Here is a 26,150-nt window from a genome sequence, read left to right as displayed (position 1 = left end):
GCCAAAGACAGAAAAGTTCAACTAAATAACTGACGTACATATGGGCGCATAGTCATTGTCAAAATAAAATAGATTTTAAATTTAATTGCAGCTTTTTGACATACTTTTCTATGAGCTATCTCTCAAAATAGCTGCAACTAAGTTTAAAACCTATTTTATTTTGACTATGACTGTCCGCCATGTACTTTATATGAATAACACATGTTTCTTTTATGTCCGGTTTTTCAATGAAAGTTTCAACTGCAGTTGAAAGTGAGGTCAGTTAAAGGGGCCAAATAGAATTTTTTATTTTTTATCCGTTCCTATAAGGAATTTTAACTTGCACTGGTCCTTTGTATTAAATTTTGCATTGGTGGTAGGTGGCACTGATATGCTGAAAAAAGCAAGTGTGACTGTAAAACTTTTCATCGAACCCGAAAACCATTTAAGTTCCGCCAAAAACAGAAAAGTTCAACTAAATAACTGACGTACATATGGGCGCATAGTCATTGTCAAAATAAAATAGATTTTAAATTTAATTGCAGCTTTTTGACATACTTTTCTATGAGCTATCTCTCAAAATAGCTGCAACTAAGTTTAAAACCTATTTTATTTTGACTATGACTGTCCGCCATGTACTTTATATGAATAACACATGTTTCTTTTATGTCCGGTTTTTCAATGAAAGTTTCAACTGCAGTTGAAACTGAGGTCAGTTAAAGTGGCCAAATTGAATTTTTTATTTTTATTCGATCCTAAAAGGAATGTTAACTTGCACTGGTCCTTTGTATTCAATTTTGCATTGGTGTTAGGTGGCACTGATATGCTGAAAAAAGCAATTTCTTCTCCTATTTTTTCAAAGCGGGTAACAATTTTACCCTCTTCTGACTGTCGAAAATACATCAGTACCGTTTCAGATAGCGTACATCTTCTGTCTTTTTTTATTTACTTCACCTGGTAATTCCACCATGTCGTCCGACATGAAAAATTTTACACCAAAAATTTGTTTGCTGACGTGTTCCTTTTACCAACTTGTCATTTTCGTTTGGCATCTGAGGTCTCTTCAATTGCAAATGCCACAGCAAATGAAGCAACAGGAAGTAATGAAACGGGATGTGAAATAAATTGTTTGCCAAACACTGCTTTATTGACTCGGAATCAAATATGTGACATAATGTGCTCTTGAGGTTGTTTTAGATGTCAGTAATTTTGATGTAATGAAAATCAAGCATACGTTAATTTACCCACTTACCAATTGTTCCTTGAAACAATACTGGTTCTTGACCCACTACCGCCATATTGGATCTTAGCCAATGAATGTTATATTTTCTGATATCCAAACCATCTAATGTAATTGTACCAAAAATTGGATCGTAGAAGCGTTGTAAAAGTTGTATACAAGTTGATTTTCCGCAACCAGACGCTCCGACGAGGGCGACAGTCTGACCTTCACACACCTTGAAATTTATGCCACGTTGTACAATTACATCAGGTCGCGATGGGTAGCGAAAGAATACATCTTTGAATTCAATCTCTCCGCGCAGTCCATAATTAAGTATTTTTCCGTCGCTAGATAAAGGATCAATTTTTGATTTTGTATCGATGACTTTAAAAATATTAGTAGCAGAACCACGTGCCGTAGAGAATGATTCTAAAAATGGTGCAGTACGTGCAATATTATCAGCACCGACGATGATTCCGAAAAATGCCTTTAAAAACATGGGTGAAAAGAATTGTTATCATACACATACATGTAAAATTAATTCGGCATTTTATGCCCCTATTACGGTTTACAACTCAACTTAGTTGGATTGTAATTAAAACAATTCAGCTTTAAGACAACCCAACTCCTGTTTGGTATTACGAATTACAACTTATTTCAGTTGAAGTTGAATTGATGTTGCCAACCTAAGAAAGTGACGCTTTGACAGATAAATGGACAGCTGATCAATTTGTGGCGGAAACTTAAGCATTTGCAACATTGATTTTTTATTAATAGCGAAATGGATATTAGCTTAGATTTTACATGTCGCGATACGGAAAAAAATGATCATCCAATCCCTTGGAACTACGAAGCACCAAGTAAGAAAACGTTTAGTGACAAATGATGAGCTTCTTATTAAGTTATTTTGCAGATTTGTAAGTTATTTTCGGTTATGTAAGAAAGCAATTGCTCCTTACTAAACAAAGTGAAGGACCATTTTCGCGTTCCCCTATTTTAAAATTATGCTGTCGGCAACTATCAAAAATGCTCTGGAAATGATTTTAGTGTTGGACTGGACAACATCTACAGTTATTTAAGAGGTTTTAGATATTACACCGCGCTACACACATTATGTCCTATGAACCAAATATACTTTTTCGGAAAGGGGAGAAAAAATAAGAATACACGTGTATCGGCGATTTTCTTGTACACGTCAGAATTTTTTTTTACGTATAATTTTTTTTATGTATAAAGTATAACATAAAAAAAAGTATAACATAAAGTATAACATAAAAAAAAAAAAATTCTGACGTGTACATGAAAATCGCCGATACACGTGTAAATATATTTTTTCTCCCCTTTCCGAAAAAGTATATTTGGTTCATAGGACAAATGTCACCGCAGTAAAAAAAAACAACAAAACTACAAAAACAATATAATTTCCAGCTCGTTGCCTTTCAAGCCCCAAAGAACTTTTAAGTAGGCATATTGATAACACCGCGCTACACACATTCTGTCCTATGAACCAAATATACTTTTTCGGAAAGGGGAGAAAAAATAAAAATATACGTGTATCGGCGATTTTCATGTACACGCCAGAATTTTTTTTTTTATGTATAAAGTATAACATAAAAAAAAATTATACATAAAAAAAAATCTGACGTGTATATGAAAATCGCCGATGCACGTGTATTTTTATTTTTTCTCCCCTTTCCGAAAAAGTATATTTGTTTCATAGGACAGAACTAAAGCTCGTTTTTGTAAGGCAGTGTAAGTAGTGATTTTAATTTTGTAAATGCCAACACGTCTTGGGGAAATTATTCCTTTTCAGTAAATATTTTGAGAAGTGTTAAAAAGTTATTATGATTTCATCAAATTTCAATTTGTTTGAAGAACGCCGAACTTCAGAATTTTATTAAAAAATACACTTACTCAAAATTTGTTACAAAAACTCCTCGTCTATGCTTAAATTTCATACATTTTGACATGCGATACGCAGTTTCTGAAAAATATTCTGAGTTAAGGCGTTCTTCAACCTAATTCTGATATGGAGACAAATCCTGAACTTTTTGAAAAATATTTTGAGATAGGGAGATTTCGAGCATGCTACACTCAGCAGTTGAAATGAACTCACAAAAAAAAAACTACAAATAAAAATTGCTGATTATCTTAGAATTGTATAATCCGAGCTTGACAGAAGAGTTTACCTAAGTATTAGTTAAGTATTCATGTAATCGTTCCAGATAATGCGTTAATTTGGAATACTCAGAACACGTTCGTTTAATACTACATTAGGAGGTCCTAGTGTTCCACATAAGTTTATTATACAGCAGTTTCTTGATATTACGAACATTCGATTCTACGAAATTTCGATTTTACGAACATTCAAAATTTTTACATTGAGTACTCTATAGTACGAACAAACGTGCATCGACAGTACTTGATTGTACGAACAACTAACAAATTTTTTGTGTTGTATCATAAAAATTTATAATTGAAGAGCCAAGAGTTAAGCATACAGACGCTATTGAAAGTTTTGGCACGTGCATTGGGTGGCCAAGCAAAACAATGTTGAGGCTTCAAATTTGGTTGTTTTGAAGGAGCTTCAAAAAGCTGCAGTAAACAGTTCCTCAATATTCCTGTCAAACAAACAACGATTAATAAATTTTTTACATAAACATTTTAAACATTAAATACAGTCTTACTGAATTAAGCACATGATATTGTTCGAACAACTTTTCTGAGCATACACCTAAGCTAAAATATGCAATATGTATGTATGGTGATAACCATTCTGAAATGAATTTTTTCTTTTTGTTCTTTTTTTTGCATTTGTTATTTGAGTAAAACAAGTTTTTAAAAACACGTGTACTTTCTCTGGTTATTTAAGCTATTTTAATCAAGAATATATGAAAAATGTTATGGTACTCGATTTTACGAACAAACCCTGCAACGATGGTGTTCGTAAAATCAAGAAACTGCTGTATTTGGAATATTTTAATAATATTCCAAATATTAAAACGACTCCATAAATACTTAAAAAGAGACGAATGTACCGAACGTACGGAATGAATAAGTGAATCACGCTACTTAAAAGACGTTTAAAAAAATATAGCCAAAAGTTTCTTCCAGCTTATTTGCTAATTATTGGGGCAATTTCTTCTCCTGGCGTAAATGAGCCACATTTTCAAACATTCACATTTATAATGTTAATAGGAATAAGATCAATGTATTTAATACTTACTATCATTAAAATAGCTGGAGTATACTCCTTATCCTCCAAATTTCTATTATCGATAATTAAATTCACTCCATACCAAAATGCTCCGGCACAAGAGAGAAAAAGCATTGATTTTAAAACTCCATCGCTTACTCCTGAGAAAGCACCTTTCCGTTGGCTTGCCTTACGGGCAGGAACAAGATAGTTGTCATAACGTTCGGACTCCTTTTTTTCAGCACCAAATGCAACAACAGTACGCACATATGTGAAAACTTCCTCAACAATGTTGCCAGCTCCAGCATAGGACTCTTGTTCCCTTTTTGTCAAATTACTTTGATACTAAAATTTTAAATTAAATTGCAATTTTTTATGTACATACATATGGGGTATTCCATCCCATTTCGACCAATATTGAACCCGCCCCTTTAGAATTGGCTGAAAGTTTTTCTTCTTTTTCTAGCTTACGAAAGACGTTTTTCAGAATTCTTTCAAATTTTTTCATCCAACTCAAAAAAAGTTATGAATTTTTAAAAAAACACCGTTTTTGTTTTCAAAATGCTATAACTTTTTCAAAAATTGACCGTTTGGCATCTTTTTTTTTTACATTTGTTTTTAAATGTACTTTTCGGAAAAAATACAAAAAAATTTTTTAAGTTTTTTTTTTGTTGTAATTTTTCAGTTTTTCGAGATTTTTCGAATTTCGACATTTTTTTTTTTCTCATAAAAAACCAATCAATTCTGCAATCATCCCCACTAATCCCGGAGTGGGCCGATTTTTTTTTTTTTATTTAATTGAAAAAAAAAACTAAAAAATTTTTTGTATTTTTTCCGAAAAGTAATTTTTTTCTAATGATAATTATTGTTATTTTTTAATTTTTCTAAATTTGAAAAATTGTATTTTGTTTTTGAATAGTAAGTGGAAAATTTTTCAGACAACCTGCCATAGCTGCGCAGATAGATCCATTTCGAAGGGTGCTAAGCCTTCATCATCAGTACGCTTTAGGCATGCTGCGCTAACCATTTAGCTATACAGCGGTGGTTTGTTTGACTGGCAAATTTGCTACTTTTATTCCTTTTTACCAACTATATTTATTCAGTGTTGCGCCATCTGGTGCAAATCACTTACTATTCCAAAAACAAAATACAATTTTTCAAATTTAGAAAAATTAAAAAATAACAATAATTATCATTAGAAAAAAATTATTGTTCTGGCCTTGAGCTCGATTCGAACCTTGGATGAAAAAATTTTAAAAAATTCTGAAAAACGTCTTTCGTAAGCTAGAAAAAGAAGAAAAACTTTCAGCCAATTCTAAAGGGGTCGGGTTCAAAATTGGTCGAAATGGGATGGAATACCCCATATGTATCTCTCTATATTCTTATAAAGTTAGGGACTTCTAATGAAGACATCAAGCAAAACAGCATCAGTATATTAAGAAAACTCACTCAAACTCGTAAACTGCTCGTAGCTATGGAGAACTTATAACGAAGACAAATTTCCATATGTGACCCGGCCTATGAGAAGGTGGCTTATGACTCAAAAAAAAACAGCTGTTAACAGCTGTTTCTCGCAAAAGAAAAAACAACTGTTAACAGCTGGTTCTCGTAATTTGTTTTTTGAGTCTTAAGCCACCTTTTCATAGGCCGGGTCACATATGAGTTTGCGAGGTTTGCACTAACTATGGGCTTTGCAAGGTAACATATTGGTTTTAAAATATTTCTCAGGGTTTCGTACCTTTCCCACAAAGTAGTTTAAAATGATAACGACTGGTATATACACACTAACGGCCAAAGTTAATTTCCATCCATAAGCAAACGATATAGCAACTGTGATTATAAATCCAAATACAAGATATAGAAAGTGACCCACTTTCTCTGATATACCGTCCCTTACTTTCTCCACATCACTGTAATTTCATAAAGAAAATAAATTAGTGAGATAGGGATAGGGAGAAATGTGGGAAGATCAAGTTGTGTATGGGGAAGTGATGGTGAGATGAACAGTAAATTGCACGAAATTATGAATTAAATGCTAGCTTAAAATAAATATCGATATGTAACGACCAATTAGACTTAAGCGACAAAATATTTAAACAGGCAAATATTCGCTCACCTGTGACTGAATCGTTGCAGTAAATCGCAGCGACTACTTCGAAGAATCGAGGTGACTAACTGGATGTGACGGCATCTGCTTTAAGACTTAAAGGAAGAAGGAACAAGTATGGACGGGCTGTATATCGGCTGTATATTATCTTATCTTATTACTTTAAACGAGCAATTCTTGTATATTTGTATAGCCGAACGATCTCGGGAACGGCTCAACCGATTTAAATGAAATTTGGCACAGAGATAATGTATCACTTTCTAAAGCTGCAGACATTGGTGCTTTATCGGTAACCATATCGGTAACCTTATAACAGCTGATTCGACCAACCTTATGGGAATCAATGCAATCGATTATTGGTGCCGCTAAGGTCCTAACCGTATCGTAGCCAACCAATTGGTTGTTGGTTTACAACATACGGCACCAATGACTCCCGCTTAAGACTTTCTACCTAGGTGCTGCAACTCAAGGTTGCCACCTATTCGAAATTAAAAAAAATTGCCTGAGATATACCGATATGGGTATCAAACGAAAGGTATTTCACTCCGCATTACAATAGGGACATTTTTGAGTAGGGTTGCCATTTAGGGTTGGGGTAGTTAGACGAAATAGTACTCCACTTACTCATATCCTATTAAAGCTTTAAAGGAGAACATTAAAGTTAAAAATCTTAGTAAAAAATCTTACACATGATTCGACTTAATTTTCTTAACTTCACACACGCTAATAAAATTGAAATGCAATATCAAGGCACCGTGGAAAATCCTAGCAAAATATATTTAAATGCATATTTTTGGCAAATATGAAATGAATAATTGCAATTTCTCACAGTACTATTAGAAAGATTTCTCACCATAGCAAAAAGATATCTCACCATGGTAATTTGCTACCGTTGAACACTAGAGGATTATGTTCAGTTTGAAAACGACATCTAACCATTTTACTTACCAACAGATGGCGCTTAGGGAAGTAAGTCGACATTTAATTAAACTAACTGATAGTTGTCATAACTGATAGTTGTCATTCGTGAAATTTACAAGTTTTTCGAATGTAATAAAATTGTGAGACTTTCATTTGAAATTAATAATTCGGCGCATGAAGATACTCGACCTAAATAACTTAGTTCTCGATTTCACTAATTGTCATAACAATCCCTTATACTATAGGATGGAATTACCCATTTCAAATTTTTCATTCCAGTTCATACTTACATTAAGTAGTAATAATACTAAAAGATAGAAAATAAAATAATTTAAAAAATTTTTAAGTTAAACGGTTTTATTGAAATCATTACTTACATTAAGTAGTAATAATACTAAAAGATAGAAAATAATTAGAGGTAGAAGTGACGTCAAAATACTTTGGAGCACATAAGCTCAAATTTTGCTAGTGAAATTTTAGTATAAACATTCTAGTCCCATTAGAGGAGACGCCAAAATACTTTGGAGCACATAAGTTCAAATTTTGTTAGTGAAATTTCATTACAAAAATTCATTTCCCGGTAGAAGTGACGTCAGAATACTTTGGAGCACATAAAATCAAATTTTGCTAGTGAAATTTCAGTATAATAAAATAAATAAAAACAATTTTTAAGTTAAACGGTTTTATTGAAAGCAATACTTACATTAAGTAATAATAATACTAAAAGCTAGAAAATAATTAGGTAGGTCCTAGGTACTAGTCGTCACACTCATCAATCTAGGGCGTTGATCAGATAGTTAAATAAAAGCGTTGGACCCGTCAAATTTCTATTGATAGTCATAAGTAAGTCCAACTGAACCTTAATCAGGTTATGCTACGCCTCACATTTTCAGAAATTCCACGTGCCCAACGCTTTTATTTAATTGTCTGATCAACGCCCTAGATTGATGAGGAGTGTTATGACTAGTACCTAAGACCTACCTCATTATTTTCTATCTTTTAGTATTATTACTACTTAATGTAAATATTGTTTTCAATAAAACCGTTTAACTTAAAATTTTTATTTTATTTATTTTATTATACTGAAATTTCACTAGCAAAATTTGAATTTATGTGCTCCAAAGTATTCTGACGTCACTTCTACCGGGAAATAAATTTTTGTAATGAAATTTCACTGGCAAAATTTGAACTTATGTGCTCCAAAGTATTTTGATGTCACTTCTACCGGACTGTATATAATATTTGTTCAAAGAGCCAAATCGGACAGATAAGTACGAGTTTTTTGAATATCTCAATTTTTGCGACACCTAGCGTGAATTTTTTTTACTGAAGCGGTTTCTATTTCTGTATGTCAAATATGATTTCCAAATATGAGCCAAATCGGACTACAAAAACGATTTTTGTGAATATCTCGATCCTTGCGCCACCTAGCGGCGATTTTTTCATAGGTCGCTTTCTATTCATGTATGTATTATGTGTTCCAATTATGAGCGAAATCGGACCACAAATGCGATTTTTGTGAATATCTCGATCCTTGCGCCACCTAGCGGCGATTTTTTTCATAGGTCGCTTTCTATTCTTGTATGTATTATGTGTTCCAAATATGAGCCAAATCGGGCACAAATACGATTTTTGTGAATATCTCGATCCTTGCGCCACCTACCGGCGATGTTTTTTCATAGGTCGCTTTCTATTCATGTATGTATTATGTGTTCCAAATATGAGCCAAATCGGACCACAAATACGATTTTTGTGAATATCTCGATCCATGCGCCACCTAGCGGCGATTTTTTTCATAGGTCGCTTTCTGTTCTTGTATGTATTATGTGTTCCAAATATGAGTGAAATCGGACCATATCGGATGCGATTTTTGTGAATATCTCGATCCCTGCACCACTTAGCGGCATTTTTTTTTCTTATCATTGCATTGTAATCGGGTTCTGAACTATATTCCAAGTTTCAAGCTTGTAGCTTATCGGGAAGTTACTTAAATTTAATTACAAAATTCGCGCTGGCCGGCCGGCCGTGCAGCCTGTCAAGTCAACTCAATAAAACCGTTTAAAAAAGTAGAGTTTGATTAATGATGACATGTAGAACAAAGTATGTTATGCGGCATACTCGAAGATTGCCGATCAAAGCTGGGTCGCCCTGGTACTAACATATTGTAACGAATTTACTGCAATTTCCCTTATTTGTAATCTTCTGTAACGTTCGAATCACTAAACTGTTGAATAAATAACTCCAATATTGAATAATGGAAAAATTGCCTTTATTAAAGTACCTCACAATAAATAATACTGCTATTGCCAGATAGCGTCTTAATCAAAACTGACTCTCGCGGCTCTATTGTTGGTGCTTTTATACTCTGTGATTTCCTCGTGGCATCTTCTAGGCGCTTCCAGAATTTACTTAGTTACCGCCATATAATTATAACTACAGATGCACGTATATAGCTTCTCATATGCGCGTGTGTTTGTGAGCGACACTTCCACAATTACAATTGCATACTTTTGGGGGCATCTCAGATAAGATATCTGCATGTGTTTGTGCATCTCTTCTCCGCTGCGTGTACGTACATATGTGTAGACATTTGTTTATGTAGATACATGATTGATTTATGGATGTGCATACAGTCACTGCTTAGCATCGGCTAAGAGATGGTAGTACCCCTTAGTGTTGCTAATATTCGTAAAAATATGTTATATACAGTGAACAGATGACAATCCCAAGCGACATTTTCGATAAAAGTCAATCCTCGCACAAAGCTTCGCGTTTCTTGTTGTCTACATGACTATGATGATGAGTCTCTTATCTGAACAATAGGTTATATGACATGGATTGTATTTACGACCGATCTATACGATTTTTTCATACATCAGTATTTGCCTCAACCATAAACATTTGTTAAACTTTTAAGCTTCTAGCTGTTAAAGTGGGTCAAAAATAACGAAAAGCTTCTTATCTGAACAATCGGTTGTATGGGATATATACTATATACTCGACCGATCGCTAGTATTTTTTCAGGCAACAATAATGTCGTATACGTGACTTTAGCAAAGTGCGATTAACATTTAAATATGATTCTCTTGTAAGGGACTATTATGTCAAACAAATTTAAAGAAATCAATGAACCCAATGTAGTTAGTGCATGTAGGATTTTATCACCTTTGTTATTTTTAGCATTGCCGTTTTAGTCTTTTTCTGCAATTGTCCAAGATTTATGCTCTTCTATGTTAATTAACTTCCCTCTACAGAATTACGTTTTTGTTAAGATTTTTAAGTTTATACACCTAACCTCCTTGAGCCTTGCTTCCTTGCTTCCATGTTTCCGTTTTTCTCCTTTCGAAAACCTGTTTTGAAAGGGCTTTCTGTTTGAATTTCCAAATCGGAAATCAGTCTAATTGGCATGGGAATAGCTCCTGTATACAACCGAGGACGTTTGAAAAGATTCAAATCTGACGGGCAGCTGATAAAATCAGTTTGCTTAAAATTATGTTCGCAAATGCGAGATGAGTTTTTTAGTACAATCACATAGCGTCCTTTAATCAAATTTAATCATACTTTGAGAATTAATCATCATGCCTCGTCAAACGTCAAAAATTCTTGGCTGCTTCTATTTCCATGCAAGACAAATAACTAAAAAATTCTTTAGCGTTGACTTTAGATGTGCATATGGCCCCTAAAGGAAGCAAATGTGATCATATTGGTTTTCTATCACAGTTAGGCACAGCCACAGATAAAATTCGCTGCGCCTGGAAGATCATAGCTACAAATCAGATAGTTCCTAAAAATAACGGTATTTGCCTCTACGAAGTATACGATTTTTCAACAGCCCAATCCATAACCTTTCTTATACCATTGCAATTTTTACTGTTTTTAAAATTCGAAATATAAATATTTGCATACATTTGCCACTTAAGTCCATTTTGGCGGATATGGCTCAATATAATTACTCACTCAATTAATTGTTGTGTGAAATTTTGCTTCGTCGCCATGTCATGCCAAGCGATATCTTGTCGCATAACAGTTTCGAATAATATTTTGCGCATACGTGTCACTTGCTGTAACGCCACTAGATTGAAAATATCAACCGATATGACTCCTGTTATCAACATAATTATAGAGGCTATTGCTAAAAGTAATCCATATGACAATGAATCATTATATAGCTCAGACATATTTTCCTCTCTCGTTGCATTTGTCCTGAAAGTATAAAAATATTAATATGTCATTTTAGCAAAATATTTTTTTTTTATTGTTGAATAATAAACTCACAGTATTTTTCCACCACCGAATAGCGGTAGTGCATAGGTTTTGGAGTTTGTACCAATCATCATTGTACGATCTACTAGCATAGCGGTAAACTCACTATACACAATCACAACAGCTGGTAAAGTGAGCGCTTTAATGATTGACATGAAAAAACCAATAAATAGTAAGACATTTTCAAAAGCCGTAGAAAATCGGTACAGTTTGAAAAACTGTAAGGTTTTTTTGCTATCATTATCTGATGTATCCGATGTGTCGTCCAAAACCGTAGAAGCTTGATAGTCTTTGTCTTCTTTATCGTCCATGTTTTCTTGGCAGAGTGTCTTGATATTTTGGGGATTGATATTTCATTAAGTGTATTCTGGTAATAAAACCGAAATATATGTTAAAATACGTTAATATCGTGGATGACCATACATAATTTTGTGATACATATGTACATAATGATATTCCAATAGCACTATTAGGCCTTATTATATATTTTAAAGTTGATTACAGCTTAACTTTGGTCGACAATATACAATTTTACTGCTAATTTCAGTTCAAGCGGCAAAATTAAACTTTAGTCCACTCTTACTGTAGTTTTAACTTGCACTGAAAACCGTGTCTTAATCTGCAAATACATATCGACCTATCCTAATAGAAAGGCAGTGGCGTAGTAAAGGTTTCTTGCGCCCGGAGCTAAGCTAAAGTTTGGGCAAAGCAAAGTCTTCCGAACCCAACTACCATAAAAATCTACAATTTTGTCTTATTTATATAGAAACATGCGGTGAAACCCACGGGTATAAGCAAGCGACATAAATACTAATTAATGGAATAGTCCTAACCCCGCATAATACTTAAATTCGTTACTTAACCGTTTGGTTGCAGTGAATCAAGTTGAAAAATGCTTATTACCTGTATAGAAACATTTTAGATTGTTTCTTAAATTTGAGGAACTGGTTTTTAATTCAACAATTCAATTACAGAGTTTAATATTATATTTCAAATTAATTAATAGAATGAGATTTTACGTTTTTAGTTTCTCCGATTTGTACGCTTCGCTTTCTCGTTAACTACTACTGTCCTTCGTTAATTTGATTCGTATCGCCATGTTTCAACTGGGTTGCCAGTGAGAGTGACAACAGGGTCGTTATTGTTAATTCGATAGTAGGGTTGCTTACAGTCGGCCATCCGACTCAATGGGAACGACCTCGTTACCGCAACCAGGATCAGAGTCTCGATCAAGTTCATCATCGATTCCTTCTTCGGGTGGTAATGAGCACCACCTTTTTAATTTATCGGCAGAAAAGATAGATGTATAATGTTTTTGTGAGCGTTTTGATTTTGGTAAATCTTCAATCACGTATCGGTCTTTGTCGAGAACCTTCGTGACAATGAACGGGCCTTTAAAGCGAGGCTCGAGTTTCCGTGAACACCCAGTGCTAGGAGGTTCATTTTGAGCAAGTACTAAATCGCCTTCTTCAAAACACATTGGTTTTACACATTTTCTATCGAATCGTAGCTTAGCGGCTGCTCGTTGGTCGTTAACTCGCGACGCTGCGGTAGTTCGAATGTTTTGGAGTTCCTCGTCGCTAAGATAGTCGCTGTTATGTAGGCTAGAGACGATTTTGTTCTTCAGGATATCGCGTGGTTGAAACCCATATAGTAACTCATAGGGAGTACAATGCGTAGTTGAATTGTTCATGGTATTGATGCACCACTGGACGTTGCGGATATTTTCATCCCAGTGCCTGTCATTTTCTGTGGTTGGGAGAAGCATCGATAATATGGTGCGATTGGTTCGTTCGGCGTGACCATTTGCTCGAGGCGTTCGCACCGCAGTTAGAATATGTTTGACATTGTTGTCGTCGCAGTATCTCTTGAAATCACGCGAGGTAAATGCTGTTCCGCGATCGGTGACAACTCGCTCGGGCATACCTATGAAACTACTTACATCATTCAATATATCAATTACGCATTTAGTGGACGTGTTCTTTACTGCTCGCAGAATAGTAAACTTGGTGAACGCGTCGACGATGACCAAGAGATGTTCATTTCGCTTAGTGCTCTTGGGGAACGGTCCGAGGTGGTCCATGTGAACAGTTTTAAATGGGATGGGCTCAATATCGTCGAAATGGTACTGGGCTTCCATTTTCCCACCCTTATGCTTGTAGAATGCACACTCCACGCAAGATTTTAAGTAGTTTTTAACGTAGTTGCGCATCCTGGGAAACCAGAGGTGATCCATTAGTCGTTGTATTGTCTTCTCCACCCCCATGTGTCCAGCACGGTCGTGAGCGTCTTGCGTTACTCGATACCTTAGGGTCTTAGGGACGACCCATAACGATTTGTGGTCTACTCGCCGAAATAGCCTATTATCTTTAATTACGTAGTCTCCGTCGGATGATAGACCCTTAGCCTGGATTTCGTTGATGATACCTCGCAGCGTGTCGTCCTGGAGTTGCATGCTGAATAGCCAGTCGGTTTCGTCGATAACTACTTTGGATACGCGTAAATGTGCTGTATCTGATTCTATCGATTCTTCCACTGGAGCTCGGCTTAGGGCATCGACGTGCTCCATTCTTCTGCCAGGTCTATGTTGTATGTCAATATCATAATCTTGAATCTTGAGCCACCAACGCGCTATGCGTGGAATCAACTCCTTTTTCTTCATTGCCGTTTGAATTGCATTGCAATCGGTTCTTACGACGATACTTTTGCCGTATATGTAATGCCTGAAACGTTCAAGCGACTCCACCACAGCCAACGCTTCCAGCTCGAAACTGTGGAACTTCTTTTCACTGGGAGACGTTGCTCGGCTATAGTAGGCAACAGGCTTGATGTCGTCACCTTCTCGCTGCATCAGTACACCAGCCAACCCGATGGAGCTTGCATCTGTGTGGAGTTCGTGTTCAGCATCCACTCGATAAGCAGTTAGTATAGGTTTTGACGTTAATGCGCGTTGGAGTTGGGTATATGCCTTGCTTTGCTCTAATGACCAATGAAAATCGACGCCCTTCCTCAAAAGTGTTCGTAACGGTTCAGAGATCAATGCAAAGCCAGGGACAAATTTTCGGAAATAGCCGCTGAGTCCGAGGAAACGGCGAACGTCATTTACATTCTTTGGTATCGCAAATTCTGATATAGCTTGTGTCTTCACCTCGCCCGGTGTTATACCGTCAGGGGTGATTTCGTGACCTAGGAAAGTTATAGAAGTTTTTAAAAACGTACATTTTTTTCCGTTTAGGGTAAGCCCGGCTTGTCTTAAGGCAGAGAGTACGCGTCGCAACTTATCTACCATTTCGTCAACCGAATTTCCACCTATCAAAATGTCGTCCATGTATAATAGCATATCGCCTGGTTTCGTCATATCCTGGACCTTCGCCATTAATCGTTGAAAAGCTATAGGAGCGTTTTTGAGGCCAAAAGGCATCCTTTTGAACTCATATAACCCGTCCGGAGTAATAAAGGCCGTAAACTTCCGAGAACTAGTAGCGATTGGTATTTGATAGTAGCCGCTATTTAAGTCTAAGACCGTAAATAATTTATACTGCTTCGCTTCGTACAAACGCTCTTCTATATTTGGAACCGGAAATATTTCTTTTATCATTAGTTGATTCAACCGTCGATAATCTACGCAAAGGCGATCGCCGCCGTCTTTTTTCTTAACCAGCACGAGAGGACTAGCATATTCTGACTCAGATTTAGTTATTATGTCGTTGGTTTCGAGTTCATTTATCATTTGTGTAACTAGTGCTTTTTTTGGTGCCGGTATACGATACGGAGATTGCGCTATGATTTTATTATCGTTAAGTTCGATGGTCATTTCGATTAGATTCGTCTTACCGATGCCGTTTAAGCCTTCCGCAAACAGATCACCGAATTCTTCTAAAACCGCGTATACTTTTGAACGATTTGATTGGTCTTGTATATCTGCCACCAATTGTCCAACATCGAAATTTCTACTGCCATCAACTACCACGCGTTTGCTTGCCAAAATTGACTTGCCATCGTTTACTTCGAATTTTACCGATTTATTCATTAATATATCTTGGCCGATTAGAAAGTCTGTTTGTAACAATACGTCATCAACCACGTAGAATATAGCATTAACATTCGCTTTACCTATTTTTATATTCAAAGTGCACATTTCTTGTATAACTTGACTACCGCCCCCAAAACCGTTTAGTTGTGTTTGACACTTGTCGAGTGTCATGTTTAGTGTTTTAGCTACCGACGACCGCACCATACTGCACTGGCTGCCAGTGTCTATAAATGCCTTAAAAGTTTCAGAGCCAACTTCGATTGGTTTTGTGAAGCACTGATCTAATTTTGACATTTCGGTTCGACGGACATCATATCCCCGCTTACCGCAATTTTGTGGTTCATTTTTAGCATGTACTTTGCTACAATCTACACACCTAGCGCGCCGCTGCGGCTTGGGACATTTACTAGAAATATGACCTACCTCTTTGCAGTTATAACACTTTATTGATGATTTCGTTGTTTGCTGTGTTTGTTGTTCCTGCCCATTTACCGACACATTTCTAGTTTTGACTTCGCTGATTTTGTTACGATTGGAAAGATAGTCTTCTATTACTTCCCGCATTTCTTTGACAGTTTTAAATCTCATCGCGGCGATTGAGATTTGTAGTTCACGATGTTGTAAGCCGGCGCGTATGTAATTAATTATCGCGGATTCACTAAGCCGGTATTGTCTACCAAGCGCACAAATACGGAAACAGTAATCGTTAATTCGCTCATTTGATTTTCGAACATTTTCACCCATCACCCGATGTATCTGAGCCTCATCGAGGTGAACACCAAATTCTGCCACTAAATCATTTGAAAAATCGTTCCATGAGGTGTGTACTCTTGGTTGGGCATCGAGCCACATACGCGCTACGCCACGCAATCTACTATACACAGCTAGAAGTACACACTTTTCATCAAATTGATACGCTTGCACGACACTACTAACGCGGTCTGTGAATTGCTCTACCGTAAGCGATTGGGGGTTTGTCGGATCAAATTCCGGAATTGTTTCACTTATTTCTTTAATAGATTCCTTTCGCCCATTCCCGCTTTGCAAACTAGTTGTTGTCATGGGAGTTGTTACCGACTCGCGCGAAGGTTCGTTTTGTACATTTTGATTCGATACGCTTTGTTGCAATAACGCGACTATATTATCTAAAGCGCCCCGAAGCTCGTTTATTTGCTCTTGAATATTAGAACCCGCACTCACATTTGCATTTGAATTTGCTCTTGACATCACCGGTGGCACTTGCACCTCAATTTCATCAGAACCATTGTTGTCAAGCAAACGCTGCACAAGTTCAGCGCGCGAGCCTGTCGTTGCTAAATTTCTTTGCGATAATACCGATTTTAATTGATCGATTTTCATATCGGCAATTTTAAATACCTCATATTGATCGTTCTGCTGCATTTCACTTTGCACTTTGTTTTGTTTTGGTTTCTGATTTCCACCCATATTTTCGTTTTTGTTTTGTTTACGATTTTGCCGTTCACGTTTCGTTTCGGTCGTTTCTTTTTATCGCTTTTATTTTCCACCTGGTTCTTTGCTTCGTTCAACCGATTTCGCCGTTTATTTGCTCGCACTTATTTTCGTTTGTTCTTGCTCGTTTTTATACGTTTGAAATTTTGTCGTTACTCGCTAATATTTACGTTGTTGTTGGTGTGAATGCTATTCGCGTTGCAATTACACTACCGAACATTCGTGGACAAGATATGATGAAATTCACTAACACACCGACGTCAGTAATTTCTCGAACGTTCTGCACCTGTATGTATGTACGTATGTTGAAAACGGATTTCATCACGAATATGCCCCTTAAACTTTTCGACCGTGCATATTCATGTTCATGCACCTTTACATATATATATATATCTATATGTCGCAAAGCAATTATAAGTACAAAACTTTATATTTTCCATAAGCTCATGCATATTTTATGCCAACACAGTTTATACAGAGATTTTTTATTGCACGTACGTATATGCATGCATATAATTTGCAAAATCACTCACACTCTGTTTTTCTTGGGCAATAATCCCTTCTTCTGAACTATAGAAACATTTTAGATTGTTTCTTAAATTTGAGGAACTGGTTTTTAATTCAACAATTCAATTACAGAGTTTAATATTATATTTCAAATTAATTAATAGAATGAGATTTTACGTTTTTAGTTTCTCCGATTTGTACGCTTCGCTTTCTCGTTAACTACTACTGTCCTTCGTTAATTTGATTCGTATCGCCATGTTTCAACTGGGTTGCCAGTGAGAGTGACAACAGGGTCGTTATTGTTAATTCGATAGTAGGGTTGCTTACACCTGTAATTTTGTCACAGGGACTGAAAGATAACTTGAAATCGCAGTGAAAATTCTAAACAATGGCTGTGGCTGACTGCGTCTGCGTCACCATATCGATGGAAATCGCGCTTAGTAATACTAGCAATCTCAATCCCAATTACACAATCACAACTATCATAGGAACAATTAGCAGTTATAGCATGAACGATTGTGCTTTGTGCTGCGGCTGCTCAGTCACAGTCAGGGATAAAAATCGCTGCCAATGAGATATCACTATATTTAAAAATGGCAGGATCTATTAACTCTACATTGAACGAAAAATTACAATTTGAATGAAACATTTCCTTAAAAGTTATCAATTTTCGTAGGAATAATGCTTAGTTGACGTATTTCACTTTAAATTTACAGCAAAAACGTCGAGTTGATGTTTTACATTACAATATCAATTTTTATACTCAGCGTGCTTTGCACACATAGTATATTAACTTTGATTGGATAACGGTTGGTTTTACAGGTATAAAGGAATCGAGATAGATATAGACTTCCATATCAAAATCATCAGTATCGAAAAAAAATTTGATTGAGCCATGTCCGTCCGTCCGTCCGTTAGCACGATAACTTGCGTAAATATTGACATATCTTCACCAAATTTGGTACACTAGCTTATCTGGACCCAGAATAGATTGGTATTGAAAATGAGCGAAATCGGATGATAACTACGCCCACTTTTTATACATATATATAAAATTTTGGAAAACACAAAAAACCTGATAATTTAGTAAATAATACACCTAGAATGTTGAAATTTGACATGTGGACTGATATTGAGATTCTTGATAAAAATTTGAAAAAAAAAAAATTTAAATGGGTGTGGCACCGCCCACTTGTGATAAAATCTATTTTACAAATATTATGAATCATAAATCAAAAATCGTTAAATCAAATCGTAACAAAATTCGGCAGAGAGGTTGCCTTTACTATAAGGAATGCTTTGATGAAAAATTAACGAAATCGGTTATGGACCACGCCCACTTTTATATAAAAGATTTTTAAAAGAGTCTTAGACGAAAATAATTAGCTATATCTTAGCGAAAAATAGTTTTGAATCAATAATATTTCACTTATCATTTATTGTAAGAGGAAATGCGGAGACATTTTTTTTTAAACGGGCGGTGCCACGTGTTATGTAGAAAAGTAATTTATCTGAAATGAAATGTTCAATTGAAGCTCACGCTGAGTATATAATGTTCGGTTACACCCGAACTTAGACACCTTTACTTGTTAACATTAAAACTACATTAAAAATTATATATCTCATGCCATTTCTGTTGTAAATTTCACATCTGACTGTGTTGTTTTAACATTAAAAAATTTGAATAAATTTAAGTTTCCATTTTCGTTGTCATTTTCACATCGTGCCATGTTGTTTTAACGTTAAAAATGTTAATAAACTTAAATTTCCATTTTTGGTATCATTTCCACACCATGACATGTAGTTTAAAGGTTCAAAAATGCTAACGTTTTCATCTACCTTAATTTTTAATGTCTTCTACATTAGAGCAATGTTTGATTCTATGTCATCACTTCATAATGTATATAATTAAAATTGACAAAAAGTTTAATTTTACGGCGGTTTCACGTACTTCTTTAGTGCTGTGTATTAGGGAAATTCATCGAGATACTTGAAAATTAATTGTATTTTCTAGGCTTGGATCGTTACAGCGAGAATGTTAGCGTGCATCACCTTAAAAATGTATTTCTACTATATCGATACCCTTCTCACTGTATGAAAGAGATCAAGTGAAGAAGGACTTCATTTCAATAAGGATTTATCAGGCCGTGTCAGCTATCACGGATACCCTCCTGAGACTCGTCCGTATTCCTTTAGTATGCTGGTCCTTATTAAATTAAACCAAAATTCCTGATAACCAGTGACAAAATGATTTGCAGTTGTTCAGCTTAATAATTACCACAAGCACACGTATGTACATATATATACATTAGGGCGGGTCAAATTGTATGGGAAAAAAACTTCAGGTGCACATCTAGTTCCCGAATCTATGGGTCATACTGAGTAATATTGTCCATGGGACCATAGCTCTGAAATGAATTTCGAGCCTCCCTATTTTTGTTAGAAAATATTTTTTTTTTAGAAATTGTTATTGTCTTTTTTGTTAGAAAATATTTTGGGCTATTTAAAAACTGAATTTGCAATATGGAAAAGTAAAATATTCGTCGATTTTTGAAACAAATTCGTCGATTTTCCCCAAAAAGAAGCGATAAAATGCGAAAAATAATAGGAAAGCGCCCTATAGCGACGAATATTTTACTTTTCCATATTGCAAATTAAATTTTTAAATAGCCCAAAATATTTTCTAACAAAAATAATAATAAAAATTTCTAAAAAAAAAAATATTTTCTAACAAAATTAGGGAGGCTCGGAATTCATTTCAGACCTATGGTCGCATGGACAATATTACTCAGTATGACCCATAGATTCAGAAACTGGATGTGCCTTTTCAACAATAAATTTGACCCACCCTAATGTGCATGCATGTACAATTGACAGCTCCCCTCGCAATCAATTAACTTTATCGTCCACCCAAGCGCTTGAAAACTATTGATCTTTGACACTAATTTAATTTAATTGAAGACAATCTATACTGCATATTTGGTAGATGCCATTTGAAATGAGTGAAAAGTATACTTAAATAGTTTAAATCTAGTATGTGGTTGAATCTTTCTTTTGTCTACATTGTTAAAAAGTGTTATTTACCAGGTTAACGGATATTGGCTTGTACAACAAATTGAAAGAAAATGCAATGCATTTTTAATGTTTGTTAAAACGTTTTGTATAAGCCATCAAAATGTTCAGGGGGGTTGCAATAAAACTTCGTCAAGTTATTGCTTGCACTTGCAGGAAAGATGTAGGCACAATAAAATTATTTTGAAATAATGGGCTTCAGTGCAGGCCGTATGGCCATATCAGAATAGCCCCATCTAATATCGGGCAAACAGAATATATGGTCACGTGCCTGAGCTTCGAAAGAGATCTGGGGGCCCCAATTGAGCCGGAGGGTTGGCGTCTGGGTGCAGAAATGCCAGAATATCCTATACACGTGTATACCGATGGTTCCAAATTAACGAAAGGGGTCTGGTGTGCTATTCAACGTGTCGATCCAGAGATAAGTAGATTGTACAGGCTGCCAGGATACTGCAGCGTCTTTTAGACGGAAATTATAGCTGTGAAGAAAGCAGCAGAAATTCTAGAGGAAGCGTGCTTAAGCTGCAGTTGCGTCAATATATATTTTGATAGTCGGGCGGCGATTAAGGCAATAATCTCACGCGGTATTTCATCAAGAAGTGTCTTGCAATGCATTGAATTGGAAAAACTTCGCTCAGGCCGGACCATAAATCTGTACTGGGTTCCCGGTCATAAGGGGATAGCAGGTAACGAAAAGGCCGATGAGTTGGCAAAGGAGAGTGCATCACACGTCCCAATCCGTTTGAGAGTAATCAAAAGGAGACAGGAGTTGCATATGATCCATCACTTTCTTCTGCACGACGAATCGGGTTCAATTCGCTTCGCCATCTTCTTGTATAGATGCGCCTTGGCCACAACTCTGTTAAAGTAAAATTCAATATCTGTGGACGACCCCGCTCAGAATTTTTTTCTAATTGGAAACACTTTTTTCTAAAGATTTTGATGTTGCTTTTCCAGGCCTTAAACCCAGGATTTTCGGTGTGGTAGGCGTGGCACGCTACCATCACACCACTGTGCACGGTTGCCACTTTGGTTCATTTTGACTAAAAATGGTCCATTCCAACCCCGTTTGGTCCGCTGGTCTCTTTTGGTCAATTTTGGTCCGTATTATGTAAGTAGCCACGATTTTAACATATTTTTTTCTTTTTCACTAAGGTAAAAATTCAGAATGCATCCTAAAACTTGCCTAATTAGGCAGCTCGTTAGTTGCAATCGATTTTCATCAGCCCACATATAATCTTCCATTTACTTAAATGGATTCCTTCCTCAAATCGCCTCGATCGTTATATAGTGGCAGAACAAAGGCAACTCCGGCCGCAGATAATTTAGACAAAGAAACACTTAAAAGCAGGCACGGAAAATAATTATTATTCTTTTTTTCGGAGTCGAAAAAGTCCTGCTCAAAAAATTTTCCTAGGTGAAAATGTTTGAGTTTCCAGGTATCCCTATAGCAATATCATGTCGAATCATGCATCCTTTTTATTTTTCGAACTTTTTCGATAAAAGTCCACATATAAAAGTAAAATCTGTATTTTTATTTTTTGAGTCCGATAGAACTAGTTAAACTCGGACTTTTAAAAATAAAAGTCCGGAAATAAAAATTAAATCCGGTCTTTTATATTTTAGGGCCAAAATAAAAGTCCGGCTTGATAACAAAGGAACGGTTTATTCGAAATAAACAAATTTTTTTCCCGACTTTTATTTTTAAAAGTCCGAGTTTAACTAGTTCTATCGGACTCAGGTAATAAAAATCTGAAAATAATTTTTATCTTGATCCTAATATATGTATTAAAAGTCCAAAATTAATAGTTTTGCTAGGAATTATATTATAAAAGGAATAACAGTTTCCGCCCCTGCTTAAAAGAATAATGTCGGATTTTATAAAACACATGGTGTGGTGGTAGCGTGCTCCGCCCACCGCACGGAAGATCGTACCAGTACAAAAATATTAACAAGCACGTTTTGTCCCTATTGATTTTTCCAACTTAAATCTAGAGTCGTTCAGTTTTTCGCAAATAAAACGCAAACTGGTGAAATACTTATTGGAAAATAACAACCTTTCACCGTTATTTTTATAGACCGTGACAAGAAAGACATTCAAGTGCTGCTGATACAATGGATTTGATATTTGGCAGTAACTTGTCCTTATTATTTTTCTATCACTGTACATATACATATGTATACACTATATCAAATTAAGATCCAACAAAACATATTTCACACGATAGCTAAAGAAAACTGTACACACTTAACTGTACAACATTTAATATTCGATTGCAATACAATCTCTAATATTTGTAATAACATGGCTATTAACAAATACATCTGAAGAAAATATTAAAATCTTTACAAAAATACTGAGAACTTGTCAACTATATTTTGATATCTGACTGTTTTAATTGCAGGCTGAAAACCTATTCGTTAGTGCCTAGCTTTAAGTTTATTGTATAATTTATTATGCAAATAAATAAATAATAATAATAATATAATTGAAAATTCTAATTTCTGAGCGTGTTATGACAGTTGTTCGCTGTTGAAATGAGCAATGAAATCAGTTCCTTTCACAGAAAAATCAGTTTGAATAAGAATTTGTAATTTTTACAGAATATTGTTAACAGGGGCGGATCCAGCACGATTTGAGAGGGTTTTTAAACATTATAAATGTGTCAATTAGGCTAATTCGCGACTATTTTTTATTAGTTACCTTAGCTGAAAAATACTAAAAGTTTATCCACATTTAAGCAACTCTCCACATTGTTCATAAAATACGAGCCTTCGACTTTCAAAGAATTTCTGCTGCATTAACCGAATTCCGGACCGGAGGAAGATAGGTTCCATCAACTACAAAGAGCTGCCCAAAGAACTATAGGTTGACTTAATTTTTTTGATGCCTAGTGTTTTCTATGAGGGACATTTTTAATTGTCTCGCATTTATCCATGTCGTCTAGGCACCTTATGCAAATGTGCTTTTGAAAAGAGAATTAATTAATTAATTAAATACCGTCTGAAAAATAAACACAAATACCCCACGAAAATGTATAAAGACATTTATGGCCATCTCGCACAAAAAAACCTGCGATTTCCCTAACCAAAATCAGTATGCAAAGTAACGAGTGACGTCTCTTATTATATTTATCCTCTTTGGCTAAACTATTCATGTCATAAAATATTTCAACATTATAATATAATATTATAATATTTCAATATTATAAATTGCAGACGATTAGGACGATCTTATAGATTATACATACATAAAAGCTAAACATTTTAAAATTTTATATGTAATTAAAACAAACTTTTATAATTTTCATAAGTTCCAGATCAGACCGGGGGCGGCGATCGCCCCCTCGCCCCCCCCCTGGATCCGCCACTGATTGTTAATTTAAGCAGTTTTTTTTTGTTGAAATAACTAAACAAATTTGGTTTCTTGGCAAAACTTTCGGTTGAATTTACCATAGTGCGATACATTTAATATGAATTCAAGAACAACAAATCTAATTTTTTGATTTTACTAGCTGTATTTCTTTCGGTGTTGCTTGACATTTATTTATTTGCGGAGAATTGAAGAAGAAATATGATAGCGTTATTTGAATAGCAATCTACTGTTTTTTTATTCAGCGGTAAATACATATATATATGATAGGATGCAATAATTTGAATAAGGGCATGATTTGCATGGTTAATGAAAGAAAAACGAACTTTGATGGATATTATTTCCTCGTATAAGTGTTGAATTTCATTATGTTTCCATATATTTTCTAAGTATTGCGCTATACATTTTCTATATTACATATATGTACATATATACTTAACACACCTTTAAGGTTTTTCATACACCTAATATTTTATTAATTTTAAATTATTCCTTTGCTATAAGAAAATGATTTTGATATCCTTTACACTTTTTATTGATTAAATCGGAAAATATTCACGTGGTACCAAAATGATTAACTACCTTTAGAATTGTACCTATGCAACTTTTAGTTACTTTTAAATTATTGGTCAGTCTTAACCGACTACTTTTCACAAACTGAACACTTGTTGTACTTATGTTCAGACTAGACCAAGTTTACTTTTATTCCATCATCAACAAAGTCGATTGCCCCAATCGGCAAGCAACCTGTGTTATATACATACACATGTTGCAGCTTCATACAATGAAGCTAAATTAATTTGCTTGCTTTAGACAATTAATCAAATTCAAAATATATTTATGTACATTAAGAACTTAGCATATACCTTCAGCGTGGCTGCTGCTTTTGCTCTTATTTGCATCCATATTTGTTTCGTATGGGTTAAGGTCTATGATTTAAGTTGATTTTAAGAAGTTTGATATACATATTAATATATCGCACACTAACTACAAAATAGTCATAACCATGGTTCAATTATGTACAGGTTGGCTCATCTCATCAGCTGATTTTATTTATGTCATTGCAAGGTCGAAGGGATTGTCAAAAGGAGATGGCAAACTCAAAATGAAACCAACACATTGGCAACATTTTACTTACACATACAAAAACTGCTAAGTTTTATGTTTCCATTCCATACCATTCGCACCAATACACAGATTTTGTCAATTTGAACAGACATATTTTGTTGCTTTACAGATGAGCCAACCTGTATATAGTTGAACCATGGTCATAACTTAAAATTATTCAAAATCGGTTCTTTCCATAAACCAATTCACAGTACACATCTCTAACTGCCTCTTAAACTTCGTTGTCATTATTTTCTTCTTGAACTGGAAATTTACCGTTATGCCAGTTTTGGTGTTGATTATTGTTTACTATATAGTTTGGCAGCTTAAATTGAAGTTATGTTGCGAATAGAGTGGAAGGCAGTGAAATAGGCAGTCGAATGACATATAATGAAGGAATGGTGTTCGGAGTTTTTTCAAAGTTAAAAAAAATGATAAAAGCTTTAATATAAATAAAAATATTGTTTTAATAACAACAAAAACGCCTTATATATTCGTAAGGATTATCTCACTTTAAAATTTGAGCTAAATAATCTAAAGTTTTTTTTTTTGAAACTGAGTCGAGAACTGTGCGTGTGAATGTGCGAATTTTCACCGATCAGCTGTTAGTTGCACTACTTGGTAATATTTACAATGACTTTTAGTTATGTTCATGTGCTTAAGAATAAGTGAACAGTTTTTTATGCATAAAGCGTATTATTTTAAATTCTGACTATCTTGTTGCAAAAAAGTTTTAACTTTGTTGTGTAGTAATTAAAATTGTGTCTTTTTATACGTAAAGAGTAAGTAAATTTGCTTGTATTATTGTGAAATGTGCCTTTTTTGATGAAATAATTGTCATATATAATTGTCACAAATAGTCATAATTCAAAATTGCTATATATTTTGTCCGTAAACAAA

General features: G+C 35.0%; 1 protein-coding gene across 8 annotated transcripts in view; it reads right to left on the bottom strand.

Moving 5' to 3' along the window:
* Mdr65 (Multi drug resistance 65) overlaps positions 1-25,099 on the bottom strand; it is a 60,463-nt gene extending 35,364 nt beyond the window's left edge. For 2 of the 8 annotated variants that reach the window (XM_067789587.1, XM_067789595.1), the window contains exons 1-6: positions 24,588-24,789; positions 11,701-12,055; positions 11,383-11,628; positions 6,136-6,307; positions 4,428-4,742; positions 1,232-1,688 (exon numbers count right to left, since the gene is read on the bottom strand). In XM_067789587.1, coding sequence (XP_067645688.1) covers positions 1,232-1,688; positions 4,428-4,742; positions 6,136-6,307; positions 11,383-11,628; positions 11,701-11,999 — 1,489 coding nt within the window. In that variant the 5' untranslated portion in view covers positions 12,000-12,055; positions 24,588-24,789. Of the gene's footprint in view, positions 1-1,231; positions 1,689-4,427; positions 4,743-6,135; positions 6,308-11,382; positions 11,629-11,700; positions 12,056-12,591; positions 12,834-16,144; positions 16,273-24,587; positions 24,798-25,009 lie in introns of those variants that run through there. The other 6 variants (XM_067789589.1, XM_067789594.1, XM_067789590.1 and 3 more) reach the window with 6 other exon arrangements.
* Positions 25,100-26,150: the final 1,051 nt, after the last annotated feature.

Source organism: Eurosta solidaginis, chromosome 5 (genome assembly GCF_040869045.1).
Source record: "Eurosta solidaginis isolate ZX-2024a chromosome 5, ASM4086904v1, whole genome shotgun sequence".
NCBI classification, from domain to species: domain Eukaryota; kingdom Metazoa; phylum Arthropoda; class Insecta; order Diptera; family Tephritidae; genus Eurosta; species Eurosta solidaginis.
The sequence above is the reverse complement of the archived record's forward strand: the minus strand, read 5'-3'. Positions and strand labels throughout refer to the sequence as shown.